Below are 18,634 nucleotides of genomic sequence, written 5' to 3'. Positions count from 1 at the left end.
GCATATTGTTCAACTCATAGTAAACACTTAGCAAATCCTTGCTGACCAATTAGTTTGTAAAATGCATAGTAAGAAAATTAGCCGTGTAATGTTTCCTTCATGACGCTGGAGCCCACTCTCCACCAAATAGAGCATCAGTGGGAAGAGCGGACACACTTGGGTAGTGCATCCAGAGGAACGTGCGGGGAGCATGGGCGACCAGGCCTCTGTGTGGAGGTGCAGCTCGTGCTGCTGCCAAGACCATTGCATTGCTTTGGATTTATGTACAGGGCAGGACTATTTTCTCTGGTCTCCTGGCCTCCCCCGGTGAGTCACAGCCCAAACCCACAGCTAACTCTCACTCTATTAGCTTGGGCTCCTTCCCTTCCCTGCTCCCACCCCCTAGCCCTGGCTCTTTGGAAGAGTCAGAAAAACCTTTGCTCTGGGATGCTCTGGGATGCTCTCCAATGTCTTATTCCCTCAGAGTCTGGCTACTAACATTTTATTTCCCCACAGGAGAGCCCTTAAGCTCTGACTTTTCTTTAGACTCCTCCTCCTAGTTTGGCCTTAGGACTCTGGCCAAGGCCCTCACCCCAGTTTGTCATCACTATGCCATATATTTCCCATTATCAGTATCTGAAGACTAGGCTATAAACTAGTCTAGGGAATGGTTATCTGCCTAATACTTCCCAAGCTCCTCTGGAGATTCCCCAATTTTCAAACTCTCAAGTCTTTTCTGTTTTCATATGTAAATGAATGGATAGAAAAAAAAATAGAGACACAGCCAAGTCCAAGATGCCCAGTCATCGTCTTTGCTGCCAGCTCATACATGTCCAAAGTCCAAAAGGTGCTTTGTCACACAAATATTAAACTCCTTGAGGACAGGGATTGTTTAATTTTTGGCTTTGTATTCCTAGTGTCTACCACATAATAGATGTTTAATAGGGCCAACTGAAGTCGGGAGGACCTGAATTTAAATCTTACCTCAGACACTTACTAGCAGTGTGTTCCTGGGCAAATCACTTAACTCTAATTGCCTTAAACTTCTGGAGCCATCTCCAGTAATCCCAATATATATCTTGCCACAGGACCCAGATGGCTCTGGAGGAGAGAGTGAAGTTGGTGAATTTGCACAGTTCTCCCTCACTTAAATCCAATTAACTTCAAGTCACTAACTCACCCTGATGTCACAGTCCTCTTAGAGAATTAAGTACAAACAATAACAAGGTATTTAATAAATACATACTCATTGATTAATGGCAGGGCATATTATATATACATTATACATATTATATATACATATGACCTCGCTAGTCATAACTTTTCATTTTCACAGTTAACTAAAAATAAAAGCACCTATTACCACTATTACTTGAGTTACAAAGTTCTTTTCTTTTTTTCTTTCCCCACTTAAATATTAAATTCTTCTATACACATACTTTACTCAATGGAAGAGATAATTTCCTTACAGGGTTTTCTGTTTCTGCTCTCTTCACTCTGCATCAGTTCAGACAACTCCTATGAATTTTCTGAAGCTCTCCAATTGATCTTTTCTTATAGCATAATATTCCATTATCATTTGTTTGACCATTCCCTAATAGATGGGCATTCCCTTAATTTCCTTTTTTCCTACCAAAAGAAGAACTACTATAAATACTTATTTACATATATTAAATAGATTTTTCTTTAATCTCTTTGGGATATATATCTTGTAGTGGTATCATTGAGCAAAAGATATACATACATTGAGTGACTTTTAGGAGTGGGCCCAAATTACTTGCCAGAATAGCTGGACCAATTCAGTTTTACCAGCAGTGCATCAGCACGCTCATTTCCCCTCAAGCCTCTCCAGCATTTGTCATTTTCCCTTTTGTCATCTTTGACAATCTGATGGGTGTGAAATGGAACATCAAAGTTGCTTTACTTTGGATTTCTCTAATTATTAGTCATGTGAAACATTTTTTCACGTGTTTGGTTTTCTTTCTTTGAGATTATATTTTTGTTAGAATAAATTAATACCTACAATTAGTGTCTGACATATAATAGGCACTTAAATGCCTGTCAAGAGAATGAATGAAAATTCAAATGGAGAATCCTATAGTTATTTTTCTTTCGGGCATAATAAATTCAAATATATAAAGAAATGGTAATTATGTATACCTGTACTCAATTGTTTCATATTATTTACTCTAGATTTGGGTTCTGAGAGAAAGAAAATATAAAGAAAAACTATTAAAATAATCATCGTTCAAATCTTTAACTAGGAATGATGAACAAAGAGTCAGTGAATTCTCTAGCTATGTATACTGAACTATTTCTTTGCTGTAACATTTGGTCAAATGAAACTATTCCCTTAGTCTCACCCTCTATTAGAACTCTCTTTTATCAATAGGTGAACTCTACTGAAGTATGTGAAAACTAACATTTGCATAATTGAAAGATGTATGAATTCAATTATATTTGATGCACTCATATAATAAACTTGTATTCTACAATATCTTCAATCCAGTTTTGCTATTAGCTTTAAAATTCAGTTTAGTTCTCTATATGTTCTTTGCAAAATTCAAGGTAAATAAATGAGAAATCATGAAAGTTTTGTTTGATTTTTCATGTTTATATTTTAGGTAAAGACAAAGCAAGAAAAAGAACTGAAACTCAAGTCATTTGCGCCACCATATGTATGTAACACAATTAGAAACTTTTGTTTAAAAAGATCTTTTTAAAATTTATTCTCTGTTAAACCATTTCCTATATGTTTTAGGCTCTTCAACCAGAATTATATTTGCTTCCCATAGTGGACCACTTAGGAAATATTTATTCTTCTTCATCATCATCTACTGTGGGAGATATACAGCAGAATAATTCTAATATTTCTGAGGATGATAAAGCTGCCCAGCAACTAGATAGTTGCAAAACTTCTTCAAACCAGAAACCTGAAAAAGATCCAAGCCTTTTAGAAAATATTACTAAAGCTCCTCCCCTCAAGAATCAGGAAGAAGGTGATTTCAAATGCCATAGTGGGGGAAAAAAGTTGATTATAGCCTTTTAGGGCTACAGTCCTAAAGGCAAGACCAAAGCAAACCTAAAGTCCTGAAAAAGCTTTTCATGTTGACCGAAAAATACAATTCAGTTTGGAACATCTTAGGTTGTTTTCAGAAATACTCCAACTAGGTAGGGAAAAAAGCAAATTTAAGGTAATACAGCCAAGAATTACTAAAATAGCTCAGGAATTATACATACACAATATTTTTGTTTTTTAATACTAATATAACCTCAATTTTTAGGAACACATTGTTAAGGGAGATTAACTTTGAGATTTTTTCATAAATCAAAAAGGAAAATGCATCTATGCTACTTACTTCATGTCTCATATCTGAATCTGGGAATTTTATGGGTTATGTTTCAATACTGTCGATGAAGAATTGTAGCCTAAAATCTTAAAACATGGTCAAGGGTCAGAATCACATCCAAGAAAACAGATCTAATCCTAATTTTTAAAAATTGCTTCTAGAGACACTGGTATTTAAAAGGGGATGCTTCTTATTATGCCAATGGAATAAATGACCAATGTGGAATTTCAGACAATATGACCAATGGTTGAGGGAGACATTTTTTGTGAGGTGATATTTCCCAGTGATAATCTCCTAAGGCTGATTATGTACAAAAATGTCCCCATGTTGTTATTCTTGGAATTAGTTTGGCAAGGTTACAGTTTTAATCCATCTCCATTTTAACTGAGAATGATTTCCTATTCCTTCCTAGAATCATAGAATTTTGGAGTTGGGTGGGAAGGTTGCCTAGTTTGGTCTCTACCCAAATTATAAATCCTATCTCAAACATCCAAATTTAATTTCCACTTAAATGCCTTCATGAATTAGGAACTCACTATTCCTTGAGGCAGCCTATTCTATTTTGTAGCAGTTCTGTTTATTAACAAGGTTTTTCTGAGGCTGAACCAAATTGGCAGCGCTCTAACTTCCAGCCAGTCAATCAATAAGCCTTTATTAAGCATTTACTAGGTACCAGGCTTGATGCTGTTCTGGGGATGCAAAGAGGCAAAATCACAGTAGCTACTCTTAAGGAGCTTACACTCTAATGGGGGAGACAACATACAAACAACTATTTCCATACAAGATACAGTATAAATGGAAGATATTCTCAGAAGGGAGATACAAGCAGTGAGGAAGAGGTCAGGAGGGCAGGCATTCCAGGTGTATAGGACCTCTCTTATCCACCCCCTTTTCTCCTCTGACACCCACCCAGCCTGGTGCAGGCCACCATCCCCTCACTCCTTGATGATTGCAGTAGCTTGCTGGTTGGTCACTCTGCTTCAATTCTCTCCCAACTCACATCTATCCTCCACCTCGCTGTCATATTGATCTTCTTAAAGTGAAAGTCTAACCATGGTACCCTGCCTTTTCAATAAACTTCAGCGGCTACCTGTTATCTCCAAGATCAAATATAAAATCTCTGGCCTTTAAAGTTCTTTATAACCTGACTCCATCCCACCTTTCCATCTTCTCACCCCACTACCCTTCATGTACTCTGAGATCCAGTGACACTACTCTCCTCCCTGTTCTCTGCACAGAACACACTTATCTCCCAGCTCTGGACACTTTGAGTGGCTTGTTCTTCATGGCTGTATTATCTCTTCATTTCTGCCTCTTGGCTTCCTTCAGGTCTCAATTAACATTCCATCCTCTACAAGAAGCTTTTCCTGGTTTGCCGGTACCTTCCCTCTGAGACTATTCCAATTTATCCTATGTGTATTCTGCTTGTACATAGTTGTTTGCATATTGTTTTCTCCTTGAGGGCATCACAGAACCCCCAGGGCTTAGCACCATACCTGGCATATAGTATATAATTAATAAATATTTTTTGACTGACTATACCTCTCAGTTTTCTGTCTCTTCAATAAGTATCCCATACGTGCCTTCATCTAGGTCATTAATAAAAACGTTACAAAAATAGGACCAAGGATAGAAACATTTTGTATTCTAGGGGAGCTTTCCCTCCAGGTTGACATCTCACTCCTTGGGGCTTTCAGCTAGTTCAAAACCAACTGGATTTTCTTTATCCACATCATCTATATTCACAAAGTGAGAAATTGCCAGCTGCTTTGCTGCAAAGTATATATACCAATAGGTTTACAGCTTTCCCAGTTTTGAAGTTTAGTAATTGTATTTAAAATAAAAAGGAAATTAGGCAAGTCAGATATGGCTCATCTTTAAATAAACTAATGATTTTAGTAATAACATCTTCTATTTCTAAGTAGTTACAAACAATCCTTTTAACAATCTGTTCTACAATTGTGCCAGTGATTGAAATCAAGTTCATCAGTCTAGGTGTCAAAATATTTATCTTTCCCTTTTTTGAAAATTGGTGCTTTTGCCTTTATCCAATCTTGTGCCATCTTTTCCTTTCTCCTTGTTATTTCAAAAATTACAGATAAAGTTTTTTAGTACCTTAGGATATAGTACATCTGTGCCAAATAACTCGAACCCATTGATGGAAATTATGTGTAACTCTTATGAGCTGCTCACTAATCTTCGGTTTTAATTCCCTTGTTGCCTTTTCTTTTTTTCCCCTCAATTTGGTGACCATTTTCCTTGGTAGAGAAAACAGAATCAAAGGAAGAGTTAAATATTTTCTTTTCTTTCTCTTGTTTTATTCTTCCCATCACATCAAGAAAATATCCTTTACCTCCATCAGCAATGCTAAAGTAACTATGTTGTTGTATTTAGCATTTATCATAAACTTCAGCTCATACTTGGCTTTGTTTAGCCTTCCTCATACTATTTGTGCTCCCTTTAAAAAATAATCCTTGGTTATTTCCCCTCATTTCTGACCCCTGTATATATCCTTTTAAAATCTGAGCTAATTTATGAGCTTCTGATACAATCACATTAGTCTCAGTAACTAACCCTAACCCTAACCCTAACCCTTTTCTTCATAGCAGTCATTTGCAACTTTGTCCCCAGAATTTTGTTCCTCAGTAGATCCGACTTTAACTAACTTCTTTTACACTTTCAGGCTACAATATGCTACCTTTTCCAACAATGAACTCTGAATTCTGCTTTCCTATGGTTTATGGTACATGATAGATTATGTAAGTAGTCAGTCCCCTCCTTCTCTTTTAGGATGGTGTAGGGATTACTTCCCAAAATTCCTATCAATTATACCTCTATTAAGAAGTTCCTCCTTATTAGTTAGAAACACATTCTTTGTTACTGTTGTCATGTTCTTTCTACTGTGATAAGGTTCTAATCTTTCTCCTTCCTGTATTGGAGGTGTTGTGAGGTCAGGGGACACGTTCTAATCCTGCTCAGGTCAAGTGCCACCACTTAGAAGAATCTCAATTTCCTTAGGTGTTAGTTTCCATCCCATTATTTTAAACTTATTTTATACATACATACATACATACACACACACATATAAATATATAGTTTATATTTATATAACTACATATGGAGAAATATCCTCCATAGATAGGATTTTCTGTATTTTTCTTTATCCATTCATCCATCCATGTGTTTTTTTTCTCCCCACACAAGTAGAAGATAAACTTCTTGAAGTCCAGGATTATTTCTTTTTGTCTTTGTATTTTTAGAGATTATCAGAATTCCTGAAACTGAATTCAATTAGTATATTCTGTATCTCCCTCAATGAATTGCATATTTATTAAACATACATTTGGTGCTTAATGTGTGTTGAATTGAATACATGTTTATAACTTTGTTCACACCTCTTCTACATAAAACAAGGAAAAGTACTGGAGACTGCCCTTTCCTTTTCTGGATATCCTGGAACTCCTGCCATGCTTGTTGTTAGCATGTTATATGGTTTGTTTTTCTTGTTTGGTTTTTGAGGCTCAGGAGGAGTGATTCCTGACATTGGGGGAATTACCGGATCCTTCAGGGAGGTCATGTGCAGAAAAAGTTAAAAAAGCTCTTGTCAGCACTGGCCTTGGAGTCAGAAGGACCTGAGTTCAAATGTGACTTCAGACACTTGACACTAGCTGTGTGACCTTGGGCAAGTCACTTAACCCCAATTGCCTCACAAAAACAAACAAAAAATCAAACAAAATAAAAAACCCTCTTATCATTCCAAAAATCTTTCTGTGACTTGTGAATGTGTAATGGAAAGATACATGAACTTCTGAATTCTCTTCTAATTTATTTTATGTGATCCCAATCTATTAGTTTTCTTCCTTAGTTCCTTCTTCCCTTCCATTCCTACTTATTTTCTTTTCAACAAAAAGGCATCAAATATTTCCATTATCTTTAGTTTTCATTTAGCAGGTTAAAGACAAGGACATATACATATAGACATATATATATATATGTTTATATATACATATATATATGTCTATATGTATATGTTTTCATGTGGACTGCCTTTGTTATATTTTGTTTTTTAGTGTTTTTTCCATAAGGACAAGTCTTCATTAGAGCCTCTAAAGAAATAAAGTATATGATAAATAGTCTGCATTCACCACATATTTTAAACTACTCTGGGACTAATATCTCTAAAAATATCATGAGTTCAACTTTGCCATTTTAATTAAGTTATTTTTTCTGTTAGGTAAAAAGAATAAGGAAGAAGAACCTGTTGAGTCTCATGTGTATGATGATTTAAGTCTTGCAAATACAGAAATCGGAAACAATTCAGCCATTTCCAAAGTCTGTATAAAAATGTCTCCCAATGAAATTTGGGAAGATTGTAATACTATTTTGCCTTGGAACAGTGTCAAGGATCAGGCTCAAAGAAACAGTGCTCACATTTTGCTCAAAAGAAGAGGTATCATTTAATTCACTTTTCCAGTCTAGCCCAGTTAAACTGAGGAAAGAGAATAGAATTATAGGGTCTCAGATTGAAAAGGGACCTTAGACACCCTCTAGTCCAAACCCAGTTAAGTTCTAACATATGATTGTGAAGTGATTCTCTGGATGCAGATTGAAGATGCCAGTGACACCGGGCTCATCGCCTCTACTTTGGGACATGTAGTTAGGAAGGATTTCCTTCCATTGTGTTGAAACTTGTCTCTCCCTAGCTTCTGCTATCATTCTAGTTCTGCTGATGAAGACTAGTCTAACTTCCAAGTAATTGCCCTTTATATCATTAAAATCCCCTTCTCTCCAACCAAGTCTTCTCTTTTCTAGACTAAATATCTCGGGTTGCTTCAACCAATCCTCTCATGACAAGGGGTCTGTCTTCCTTCACTGTCATCTTGATTGCCCTCCTCAAAGGCCCTCCATTTGTTATTGCTTTACCTAAAACGTACCATCCAGAATGCAACACAATACCCCAGACATGTTCTAACAATGGCCAAGTACAGTGGAACTATAATAATCTCCCTCAAGGAGAATGTTATGTCTCTGTCAATGCAACTTAAAATGATGTTATATTGTTTTGCTTGCTTGATCACATTGTTGATTCAGTGACCTTTCATTATAACCCAGATACTTTTCACATGAACTATGGTCTAGCCATATCTCTGGTATTCTGTCCTTGTACAGCTGGGGTTTTGTGCCCTGGTAGAGAACTTTATCATTTTCATCATGAAACGTTATCTTGTTTTACTTACTTAACCCATCATCAGCCCATGGTGAAATCTTTTTGAATCTCAGTTCTGTCTGGCACTTTAGATTTCTGTATAACAAAAATTTCAAAGTTTTCAGGAAGGGAGTTGATAAGACTCCATGGCCTAAAGTTCTATAATAGAATTGAACCTTCTGAGAATGAAATTCTAAAGATGCAAACAGAGACGGTTCTGATGAGGAGCAAAAGGAGAAATTTTCTTTTTCTTTTAAATAGTATTTTATTTTTGGGGGCAACTAGGTGGTGCAGTGGATAAAGCACCGGCCCTGGATTCAGGAGGACCTGAGTTCAAATCCAGCCTCAGACACTTGACACTTACTAACTGTGTGACCCTGGGCAAGTCATTTAACTTCAATCACCTCCAAAAACCCAAATAAATAGTATTTTATTTTTTCCAATTACATGTAAAGATAATTTTAAGCATTCATTAAAAGATTTGAGTTCTGGGGCAGCTAGGTGGCGCAGTGGATAGAGCACTGGCCCTGGAGTCAGGAGGACCTGAGTTCAAATCCGGCCTCAGACACTTGATACTTACTGGCTGTGTGACCTTGGGCAAGTCACTTAACCCCAATTGCCAAACCAAAAAAAAAAAAAAAGATTTGAGTTCCAAATTTTTCCCTCACCTTTCCTCTCCCTAAGACAATAATTTAATATTGATTATATGTGTGCATTTATGTAAAACATATTTCCATATTAGTCATGTTGTCAAAGAAGAAACAGATCAAAAGAAAAAAAAACTTGAAAAAAATAAAGAAAGGGAAAATACTATTCTTCAGTCTGCATTCAGATTCCATCAATTATTTCTCTGGATGTGGATCGCACTTTCCATCATGAGCCCTTTGGAATTGTCTTGGATCATTGTATTGCTAAGAAAAGCTAAGTCACTTATAGTTGATCATCTCCCAGTGTTGTTGTTTTTGTGTACAGTGTTCTTCTGGTTCTGCTCACTTCACTGAGCATCAGTTCACGTAAGTCTTTCCAGGTTTTTCTGAAATCTGCCTGTCATTTTTTATAACACAATAATAATTCTATTACCACAGCTTGTCTAGCCGTTTCCCAATTGATGGATGTCCCAAAAAGGGAGATTTTCTAAAGAGACTGATACTGATAAACACGGAGCTCATTGATCAATTTAGGTAAAAATAGACATGTCGGGAAGTTGGAAGACAGGAAACTCCCTCAAACACCTTAGCCCTCTCAGTTTTTCAACTTACTAGTTTCTTATGACCTTCTCTTCTTTCCTACCTCAGCTACACACGAGGCATGGTTATACCCTTGATCATCACCCAGAGATGTACCACTTCCACGTTCATGGATTCTGATGTTCCTTTATCTCAACACCATGTTTCTACCTCTCTCTGCCTTATAACTCCCAAACTTCCTTTTCAATATGACTTCCTATCTCCCCACCCTTCAGTTCTTGTGCAGCCCCTCACGCCTACCCTGGTTACATTCTCCTCTCTATCTTATCTTGATCCCCCCGTGAGCCATCTTAGCTTCAAAAGAAGAGGACGGCTACATCTTTTCTTTGGGGTCCTTTGCCTACCTGTGCTATCGAAAATCTTGTTCTCCCAAGCTTTACCCCGCGATTACTTCCACCATCCACTTCCTTGGCTCTTAAACAGGTGGTGCTGAACAAAGTTGGAGAAATTTTTTAAAAACCGTGCTGACTAGATCCTCTACAAATGTATGTGACATAATCTCAACCAGGCCCTCACCGCAGCAAGGTAGTCATTTTGTGCCTCCCTAACTGACTCACTGTCTCACCAAGGAGGCTCTTCCAAATCTCTTCATCCTTAGTCAAACCTCGCATGGCCTCCCCCCTACCACCACTCTCTCAGCTGAGAACCTTGCCTTATATTTCCGTGAAAAAATTGGGGCCATTTGCTGCGGTCTCTCTTCTCCCCTTTTTATCTCAAATCTCTAAGATGTCTCCTGCCATGCTCTCCTCTTTCATTCCTGTTTCATATGAAGGGGTGGCCTTTCTTTACAAGGCTAACCCTTCTACATGCCCAAGTGATCCCCTTCCATCCTATTTTCTCCAGCAGAAGGCTTCCTCTATCATCCCTATTCTCTCACAGCTTCAGTCTTTCCGTCTACTGACTACTTCTCTACTGCCTACAAACATGCCCATGTCTCCACTATCCTCAAAAAAAACCCCTCACTTGATCCATTATTTCCTTAGTAACTATTATCCTATATATCTTCTCCCTTTTCTGACTAAATTCCTAGAGAAGGCAATCTAGAATTGATTAGTTATATATTGTAATATTTATAACTTAATCCCAAATAATTTTTAATCTCTGGAATTTTTAATCTCCTATTCATTTTTAATGTCAACGGTTTTTTTCTTGGGACTTTTTGTTTGTCCTGTGGCTGAGGGTAGCTTTGGGGTTTAGAGTTTCCCAGATTTTTGCTGTATATATTTTGGTCTATACAGAACCTCTCTATTTTGTCATTGGCCTCCTTGGGAATATCTGAATTAACCTTTATGGACATTTAAATTACTTTCTTTGCTTAATTACAAATTGCTTTACAGATTGGTTGGACCAATTTACAATTCTACCAATATGTAACACACTTCAAATATTGTGCCTTTCTTTCCACAACCCCTCCAGCGCTGACTAGTCCTATCTTTTGTCATCTTTGCCAATTTTGTCGGTATACAGTGAACTCTCAAGAGTTGTTTTGGTTTGCATTTCTCTTAGCATTAATGATTTGAAGTATTCTTCCATATGTTAATTAATAGTTTGCAAATCTTCTTTCGAGAACTGGGTTGTTGTTTTTTACATTCTTGAACCACTTGTCTCTCAGATGACTTTTTTGGTGTTCCATATTTCTGTTGTCTATTTATCAGATCCTTATTAGATGTATTTGAAACAAAGATTTTTTTTCCTAGTCAGCCACTTTCCTTCTTATCCAAGTTGCACTTGTTTTATTCATGCAAAAGCATTTCAATTTCATGGAATCAAATTTATGTAATTTACCTTTTGTAATTGTTTCTTTACCTTGTTTGATTAAGAACTCACCTTGAACTCTTAGACGTGAAAGTTTTACTTCTCTTCTAATTTTCATATGATCTTTAATATTCATTTCATGTATTCCTTTTGAATTTTCTATGGAATATGGTGAGATGTTGGTCTAAACAAAATTTTTGTTAGACATTTTCCAAATTTCCCAGCAATTCTTGCCAAGTAGGGATTTTTTTTCTGGGCAATTCATGTTTTCAGATTTATTGAACACTTGGTTATTCTATTGATTATTTCTGATGATCCTTATTTAGTCTGTTCCATTAATCTATTTGTTTATTTTTTAACAAGTACCAAATATATTTGATGATTCCTGCTTTATATCATAGTATGAGCTCTGAGATTACCATTGCCCCTTCATTTTTTCCTTTTTCATTATTTCCCTTGACATTTTAGATCTTTCATTTCTCTAAGTAAATTTGTTGTTATTTTATTTTTTAGCTTTGTAAAGTTGCCTTGTGGTAGTTAGGTTAGCATAACACTAAATCTATAAAGTCATTTTGGCAGTATTGTCCTTTTTATTATATTGGCAAGGCCTAGCCATGATACTTAAATTATTCTTTTTTTCTCTAAAGAGTGCCTTGTAACTGTGTATATGTAATCTTTGGTGGATTGAGTCCTAGAGGTTATATTAATTTTGTACTTATTTTGAATGCTACCTCCCTTTCTAATATTGCTTCCCAGATTTTGTTTTGACTATGTAAAAATACTCTTGATTCTTGTGGTTTTACTTTGTAGCCTGAAATTTTTCTGAAGCTATTGTCTTAGATTCTTTGCTGATTCCTTAGGATTTCCTAAGTAAAACATCATATCATCAGCAAATAAGCATAGCTTTTGTCTCCTCTTTGCCTTTGTTAATGAATTTAATTTCTTTCTCTTGTCTTCCTGCTATTGTTAGCATTTCTATACACATGCCAAATAATAATAGGGAAAGATGGGCATCCTTGCTTTACTCTTATTTTTTTTAGGAAAACTAGTGTTTCACTATTGCATATAATGTTAGCTTTTGGTTCTATATACTTTTTCTATTAAAATATTCTTCTATGCTTAACTTTGTAGATTTTATTGTTTAAGCAAAAATGGGTGTTGTACTTAGATAAAACTTTTTCTGCATCTATTAATATAATCATATGACTTAGTTTTAAATTTGGTTAATTATATTATTTTCCTAATGTTGAAAATTCTTTATAGAAATGCAACTTGATTAGAGTGAATGACTTTCTGGATAAATTTCTATAGTCCTTTTGCTAGAATTTTATTTTTAAAATTTTGAATTGATATTTATTAATAATTCTGGTCCATAATTCCCTTTCTTTGCTTTATCCTTCATCGTTTTAGGAATTAGGAATGTATTTGGCGAATAAGAGGATTTTGGTAGGGTATTTTCTTTTTACATTTTGAGAATAATTTATATGGTATTAGTATTAATTATTATTTAAAAGTTTGATAGAATTCTCCTGTAAATCCATCTAGACCAAGGGTTTTTCCTTCGATAGTTTCTTTATAGCTAGTTCAATTTCCTTTTCTATAATTTGATTATTTAAGTTCTTTTGGGTGTTGTTAATAATCTGGATATTTTACATTTTAAAAAATAATCCTATTTCTTTTAAATTCTCATGTTAGTGTGTAACTATGGTTCTAATAAGTTGGTTCTGATATGTCTTTCTATTTACTTGGGGGTTGTGATTTTCCCTTGGTCATATTTTATTTTCTTATTTTGATTTCACTTCTGTCATACACCTTATAGTATTTTGCAAGTGAGCTTGTACTTTAAACTAGTGTTATCTATGGCAACCAAGTGGTTGCTAGTTGTTTTGGTTTCTGAACTTTTTCATTATTTTTTTGGTAGCAATTTTTATATAGGTTAAGTTTCTCTAGGAAGTGACTATCTTTACTTTTGTCAACTTTTAAAAACAAGTTGAGTTAAAATTTATGTAATTACACATCGCATTTTTTCATCTTTATTCTCTCTTTTAATTTGGTGTTCACTTTGACTTTGTCCTAACAAGCTATTGATCTGATTGTACTGATAGTGGCAGCTGATTATGAAGTGATTGCTCTATGAATCACTTCCTAGCTGTTAGAATACAATCAGCTTTTCAAATATCATTAAGTGTTCAGTGCATTCAACACATTCCAACTCTATTACTTAAAAAAGTAGTCATAATGTTTAGGTGGGAGTCTTGTGAATAATCTAATCTTTGACTTCTTTTATACTGAATAATATTTTCCAAGATGGTTTTGACTGTCCTCCTTAGCCAAATTTCACAATCATTTTACCCTATTAAAATATAAACTTATTTATTTGGAGGATTATATGAAATTCTTTCCTCTATAATTAATTCATCCTTTATTCAATTCTATCCTCTACAATTAATGTTGGTACGTAAACTGAAATGATCTTTATGCATTTGTTCACCGTTGTTCAGCAAAGCAAGAAAAGCAGGTAGCCCATGAAAAGTTGTTTCTCTTTGCCTCTAGACGCACAATAATAATTCATTTTATAATTTTATAGTTGAAGTAACTGATTCTCCTGACTTCAAGTCTGATACTCTGCACTACGCCATGATTCCTTCATGTATTTCTACAAGAAGAACTTGTGAGCCATTCTTATATTTAGTTCCAGCTTCTTTACATATTCTTGTTTCATCTCTAACTAGTATATTTGGTTCTTCCTATAGTATACTATTTTATTGGTGGTTAGACAAAGGTCATTTATAGTGCCACTAGTTATAATAATGTGTGGAAATGGTCTAAGAACTTTGTGATTCTTATTTCTGGTTCTTTTCCTGCCATTCTCTCATCTTTGCAGAAACAGCTATCTTTGTTTTTGTCCATTTCTTGGGTTGACAAGGCCAAATATTTCATTTCATATTTCATCATATGGAGATGAACTTTTTCATTACCAGGTAGACTCATCCATAGACAAGATACACATATCAAGACACTTGCACATTTCACCTATCATCTTTGAAACCTTTCCTATATGGCTAAAACCCACCAGAGTTTTTACTTCATTGGCATGGTCTCAAAAAAACCCAGAGTTACTTCCCCTCCATTAAGAAGCCTCAAAGTAGGCATTAATGGAATCTTTTAAAATGTTAAGGCCTTAAAGTTGAGTTTTGTACTTTTCCAGAATGTAAAATTCTATTCAAGAAGAGATTTTTAAAGTGAAAATATATATGAGAATATGTCTGATATGATATACTTTAAATGCATAACTTGTACATGGGTTAGACAGGGTTATGGTACATATGTGACTGAGATATAGGCAAAATTGTATTGAATAAATTCTAATTATTCTTAATTTTATTTCATGTGACTGAAAATCAACATTGGTTGGTATGAACTTTGGGGGAAAAAAAGTCAGCCTAAAAGACAACAAGATTAAAAAATACCCAGCAAGAAAGTATGGATTTCTAGAAGCATTAGACGATAAGCGTATTTTACATGCCCAAAACAAAAAAAGGTAATTGTCATACATTTTAATCATACATTTTATAGCAGCACTAATCCAAGAGAAGTAAAGAATATTGTTTAAAGAGATTCTAACTAGGACAAATATGTGAGAAGAAAAAAAAAACCTTTTAGATATACTTTTGTCAAACTTACCTTCATACTGATTCATTGTTAACTTCATAGTAAAGGACACTATTTCTGCTCTAGTTTTCCCATGTCACTAGGGTTAGCCTAGTAATATAAAAGTTTCTGTAGCTAGGAGGAATAATTAGCAATTTTATTAAAAAGCTGTTTGTCCTTTTCAATTTTACTCATTTGTCTGAATTAATTTTTTCTTCTTCCAGTAGAACATAGCATCCATAAATTTAAAAAAACAACAACCCCAAACCCTCAAATTTCATAGCAGATTCCAAGGTTCAGACAATGATTTCATACATTGTCATTTATAATCAAGGTAAAGGTGCTTCAGTGATTATCCTTAACAATAGAATTAAGACTAGAAGCCTCATTCATAAAATTGTTCATTGTTCTTTTCATGTTGTGGCTATTAATACATATCTGGGTTTAGCTATAACACCTTTATTAAATCTGATTTTACTCTGGACTGTTAATACTGAATTAATGAGAGATAATATATTAAAACCCTCTTTGGGCCTTAAAATGCTATGTAAATGTCACATACTATTATTGTGTTGATCATGAGTAAGGAATACATAAGTTTCTGAACAAAGTCCATTTATTTATATTATACATAAATGTTTACTGAAAATTGTAAAGAACAGATTTTTTTAAATTAAAAAAGATATTAATGAAGTACTTTTTGACAACTCTTTACAAATGTATATTATTTCCTTCAGCCAATTCTCGTGGGAAAACGGTGACAAGATAACTGATGCCAATAGAAGAAAGGAAGATACGGTACGATTTAATACTTTTTAAAATATGACAGATTATTGCAGTGCTCATGTTAAAATTCGTGCAGCATTGCAGATTAAAATTTCTGTTTCTACTAATAAAACTCTTCTAATTTCATTATCATTAATATGAACTGAATTCTCTATTCTGCATTTGGGAGTAAACAAACAACATGTACTAATGAAAAGAGAGAGGTAAAAACCATTCTCACCAAATCCCTCTTGAATTCTTTGCTCAAACCAGTCTTATCCTTAGTTCAAGGGGAAAATCACTCACCTTGGGCTGTCAGTTTTTGTGGCTACAAAGAATTCCATGTAATGTTATCGTCATTAATAAATAAAAGGATAAATTTCCTTTCAACAAAGTCTGCTAGGTTCTGGTGGGTTTAGGGAAAAAAGTCTTGATTTTCCCTGGCCTTGGTCCAGAATGGTAGCAATGAAGAAAGGGGAGACAAGGCTACTACTTCATGCATGTATCTTTGTAGGTGGGCTGTGGCTTGGCTGGAGGGGAGGGCTACAGACCCAAGACAAAATAACAACAATGACAACATTAACTGACATTTATAATGTTCTTTAAAGTTTATGAAATAATTGAACTACATTATTTCTAGCTTATTCAACCATGCTACATGCTTCCCATGTCCCAGCACTTTGTAATACACAGCAGGGAAAGAGGCAAGAATACTTTCTGTCTTACTTTTGGGTGGCTCAGTAGGGATGGTTTATTTCATTTATATTTGGGGATAGGGAGGAGAGAGGGAGGAGAATGTCCCAATACTGCTTGACAAGAAGGGTATCTATCTTATGAAATGAATGTCTGTGTCATTATTATATTCCATCTTTTAGCAAAGTTTCTGATACTAAAACATATCATATTTTATCCTTTGCATTTGCAGGGGTATTATACTGTAGTGTTTTTTTTTAAATGACATAAACTGACATTGAGAAGGCTATTAAGTAAGTGGGGGACTATACATTTCTCTTGCTGTTGAGCCAGTTTTATCCACATCAGATGGAGGCTCACATCATCAGTCTGTGTTGAAGTACAGTCTGTGCCTAGGAGCAGAGAGGGAGACTGTTTCCAGGAATGACCCTGTACCCAGATGACATCAATCAGTAAGCCTCTGTGCACCAGGCACTCCATGAGGTGCTGAGGATACAGATATTGAAGTGAAATGGTCTGTGACTTCGAGGAATCTGTGTTCTGACAGGGAGAGAACCCGTACATCTGTAGGCACATACAAACCATTTATGAGCCAAACACAAAGTAACCCAGTGGGAAGAGCACTGTCATTTAGAGGGATCAAGAATGGGCTCCTGGAAAAAGTGGGGCTCAAACTAAGACTTAAGGGCAATCCGGTATTGCCAGGTCCAGAAATGAGCAGAGACAGGGTTCCGGGCATCAAGTGTAAAGCCATATGTAGAAAGATGGTGTCATTCACAAAGAAAAGCAGGCAGTCCCACATGAGGAGACTGTAGAGTACATGGAAGATAGGAATGAATGTACAGCATAAGACTAGACGAGTAAAAAGGGATGAATTTGTGAAAGGGCTTTACGTGTCAAACAAAAGATCATGTCGAAATGATATTTCATCCTAGTGGTTCATAGGGAGGCAATGGCATTCATGGAGGGGTACCATGGCGAGATCCATCTACGTCTTAGAAAAATCACTCGGCAGCTACATAGATACTAGGTGGGAGTGAGGAGTGATCAGAGGCAGGAAGACCAATTAGGAGCATATTGTAATAGTTCAGGCAAGAAGTAATAAAGACTCAAATTAGGCTAGTGTCTGTGTGAATGGAGACAACAGGCCACATGTAAGAGATGCTGTGGAGACAGAAATAGTAAGACTTGGCAACCGATTGATTATGTAAGGTGAGTCAGACTGAGGAGTTTAGTCTGTGAACCTGAATGAATGGAAGGCTGTTGGTACTTTGTACAGAAAGAGAGAAGTTAGAAAGAAGGGGAAATTTGGGGGAAAAGCAAACTAGTTTTGTTTGGGGCATGTTGAGTTTGAGATACCTGTGGGATATTCAGTGTAAAATGCTCAATAGTCTATTGGTGATGGAGAACCAGAGATTAGGAGAGAAACAAGACCTGGAAAGATATCTATCTATCTATCTATCTACCTACCTATATATATATATATGAGTATCTGCACGGAAATGATTATTGAAGACAGTTTGAACATCCCCATGGTTTTCAATGGATTTGCATATGTCATTGTCTTGTAGCTCTCTGCCAGCCTTTGCCCTTCTCTGTGCACTCTTCAGCTGCTTAATCTCCTTCCCAAAATATCAGGCCTAAAACAGAAGAAGATACTCCCCATTTGGTTTGACCAGGGTAGAATATGGTGGAGTGATCTCCTGTTCCTTCCATTTTGTGTTCTTTTTCATCTTCCCTTGTGCCTCACTCATCCTCACCATGACTTCCAGGCCCAGCCTCATTCCTCAGTTCTTTTCCAGGCTGTGACTCGCGCCGTCACTGCTTTCCTCCCTTCCCAAGCTTCATCCTATTGCTAACCAGTTTAATGTTACTCTGTTCTTTTTGTGCTAAACATAAATCTTCATGACTTACCAAATCCCAAACCAGAATTGTTGCCATCATCTGCCTTTGCTCCAGTTCTCAGTGCTGCTGAATAGTATGGGAGG

General features: G+C 35.7%; 1 protein-coding gene across 1 annotated transcript in view; it reads left to right on the top strand.

The window, feature by feature from the left end:
• SPATA1 (spermatogenesis associated 1) overlaps positions 1–18,634 on the top strand; it is a 78,025-nt gene that overhangs the window by 31,745 nt on the left and 27,646 nt on the right. The window contains 5 exon segments of the mRNA XM_043962584.1: positions 2,604–2,657; positions 2,741–2,978; positions 7,564–7,779; positions 14,976–15,078; positions 15,926–15,986. Coding sequence (XP_043818519.1) covers positions 2,604–2,657; positions 2,741–2,978; positions 7,564–7,779; positions 14,976–15,078; positions 15,926–15,986 — 672 coding nt within the window.

Source organism: Dromiciops gliroides, chromosome 4, assembly GCF_019393635.1.
Source record: "Dromiciops gliroides isolate mDroGli1 chromosome 4, mDroGli1.pri, whole genome shotgun sequence".
In the NCBI taxonomy this organism is placed as follows: domain Eukaryota; kingdom Metazoa; phylum Chordata; class Mammalia; order Microbiotheria; family Microbiotheriidae; genus Dromiciops; species Dromiciops gliroides.
Note: the sequence above shows the minus strand (reverse complement) of the source record. Positions and strands in the feature narration are given on the sequence as shown.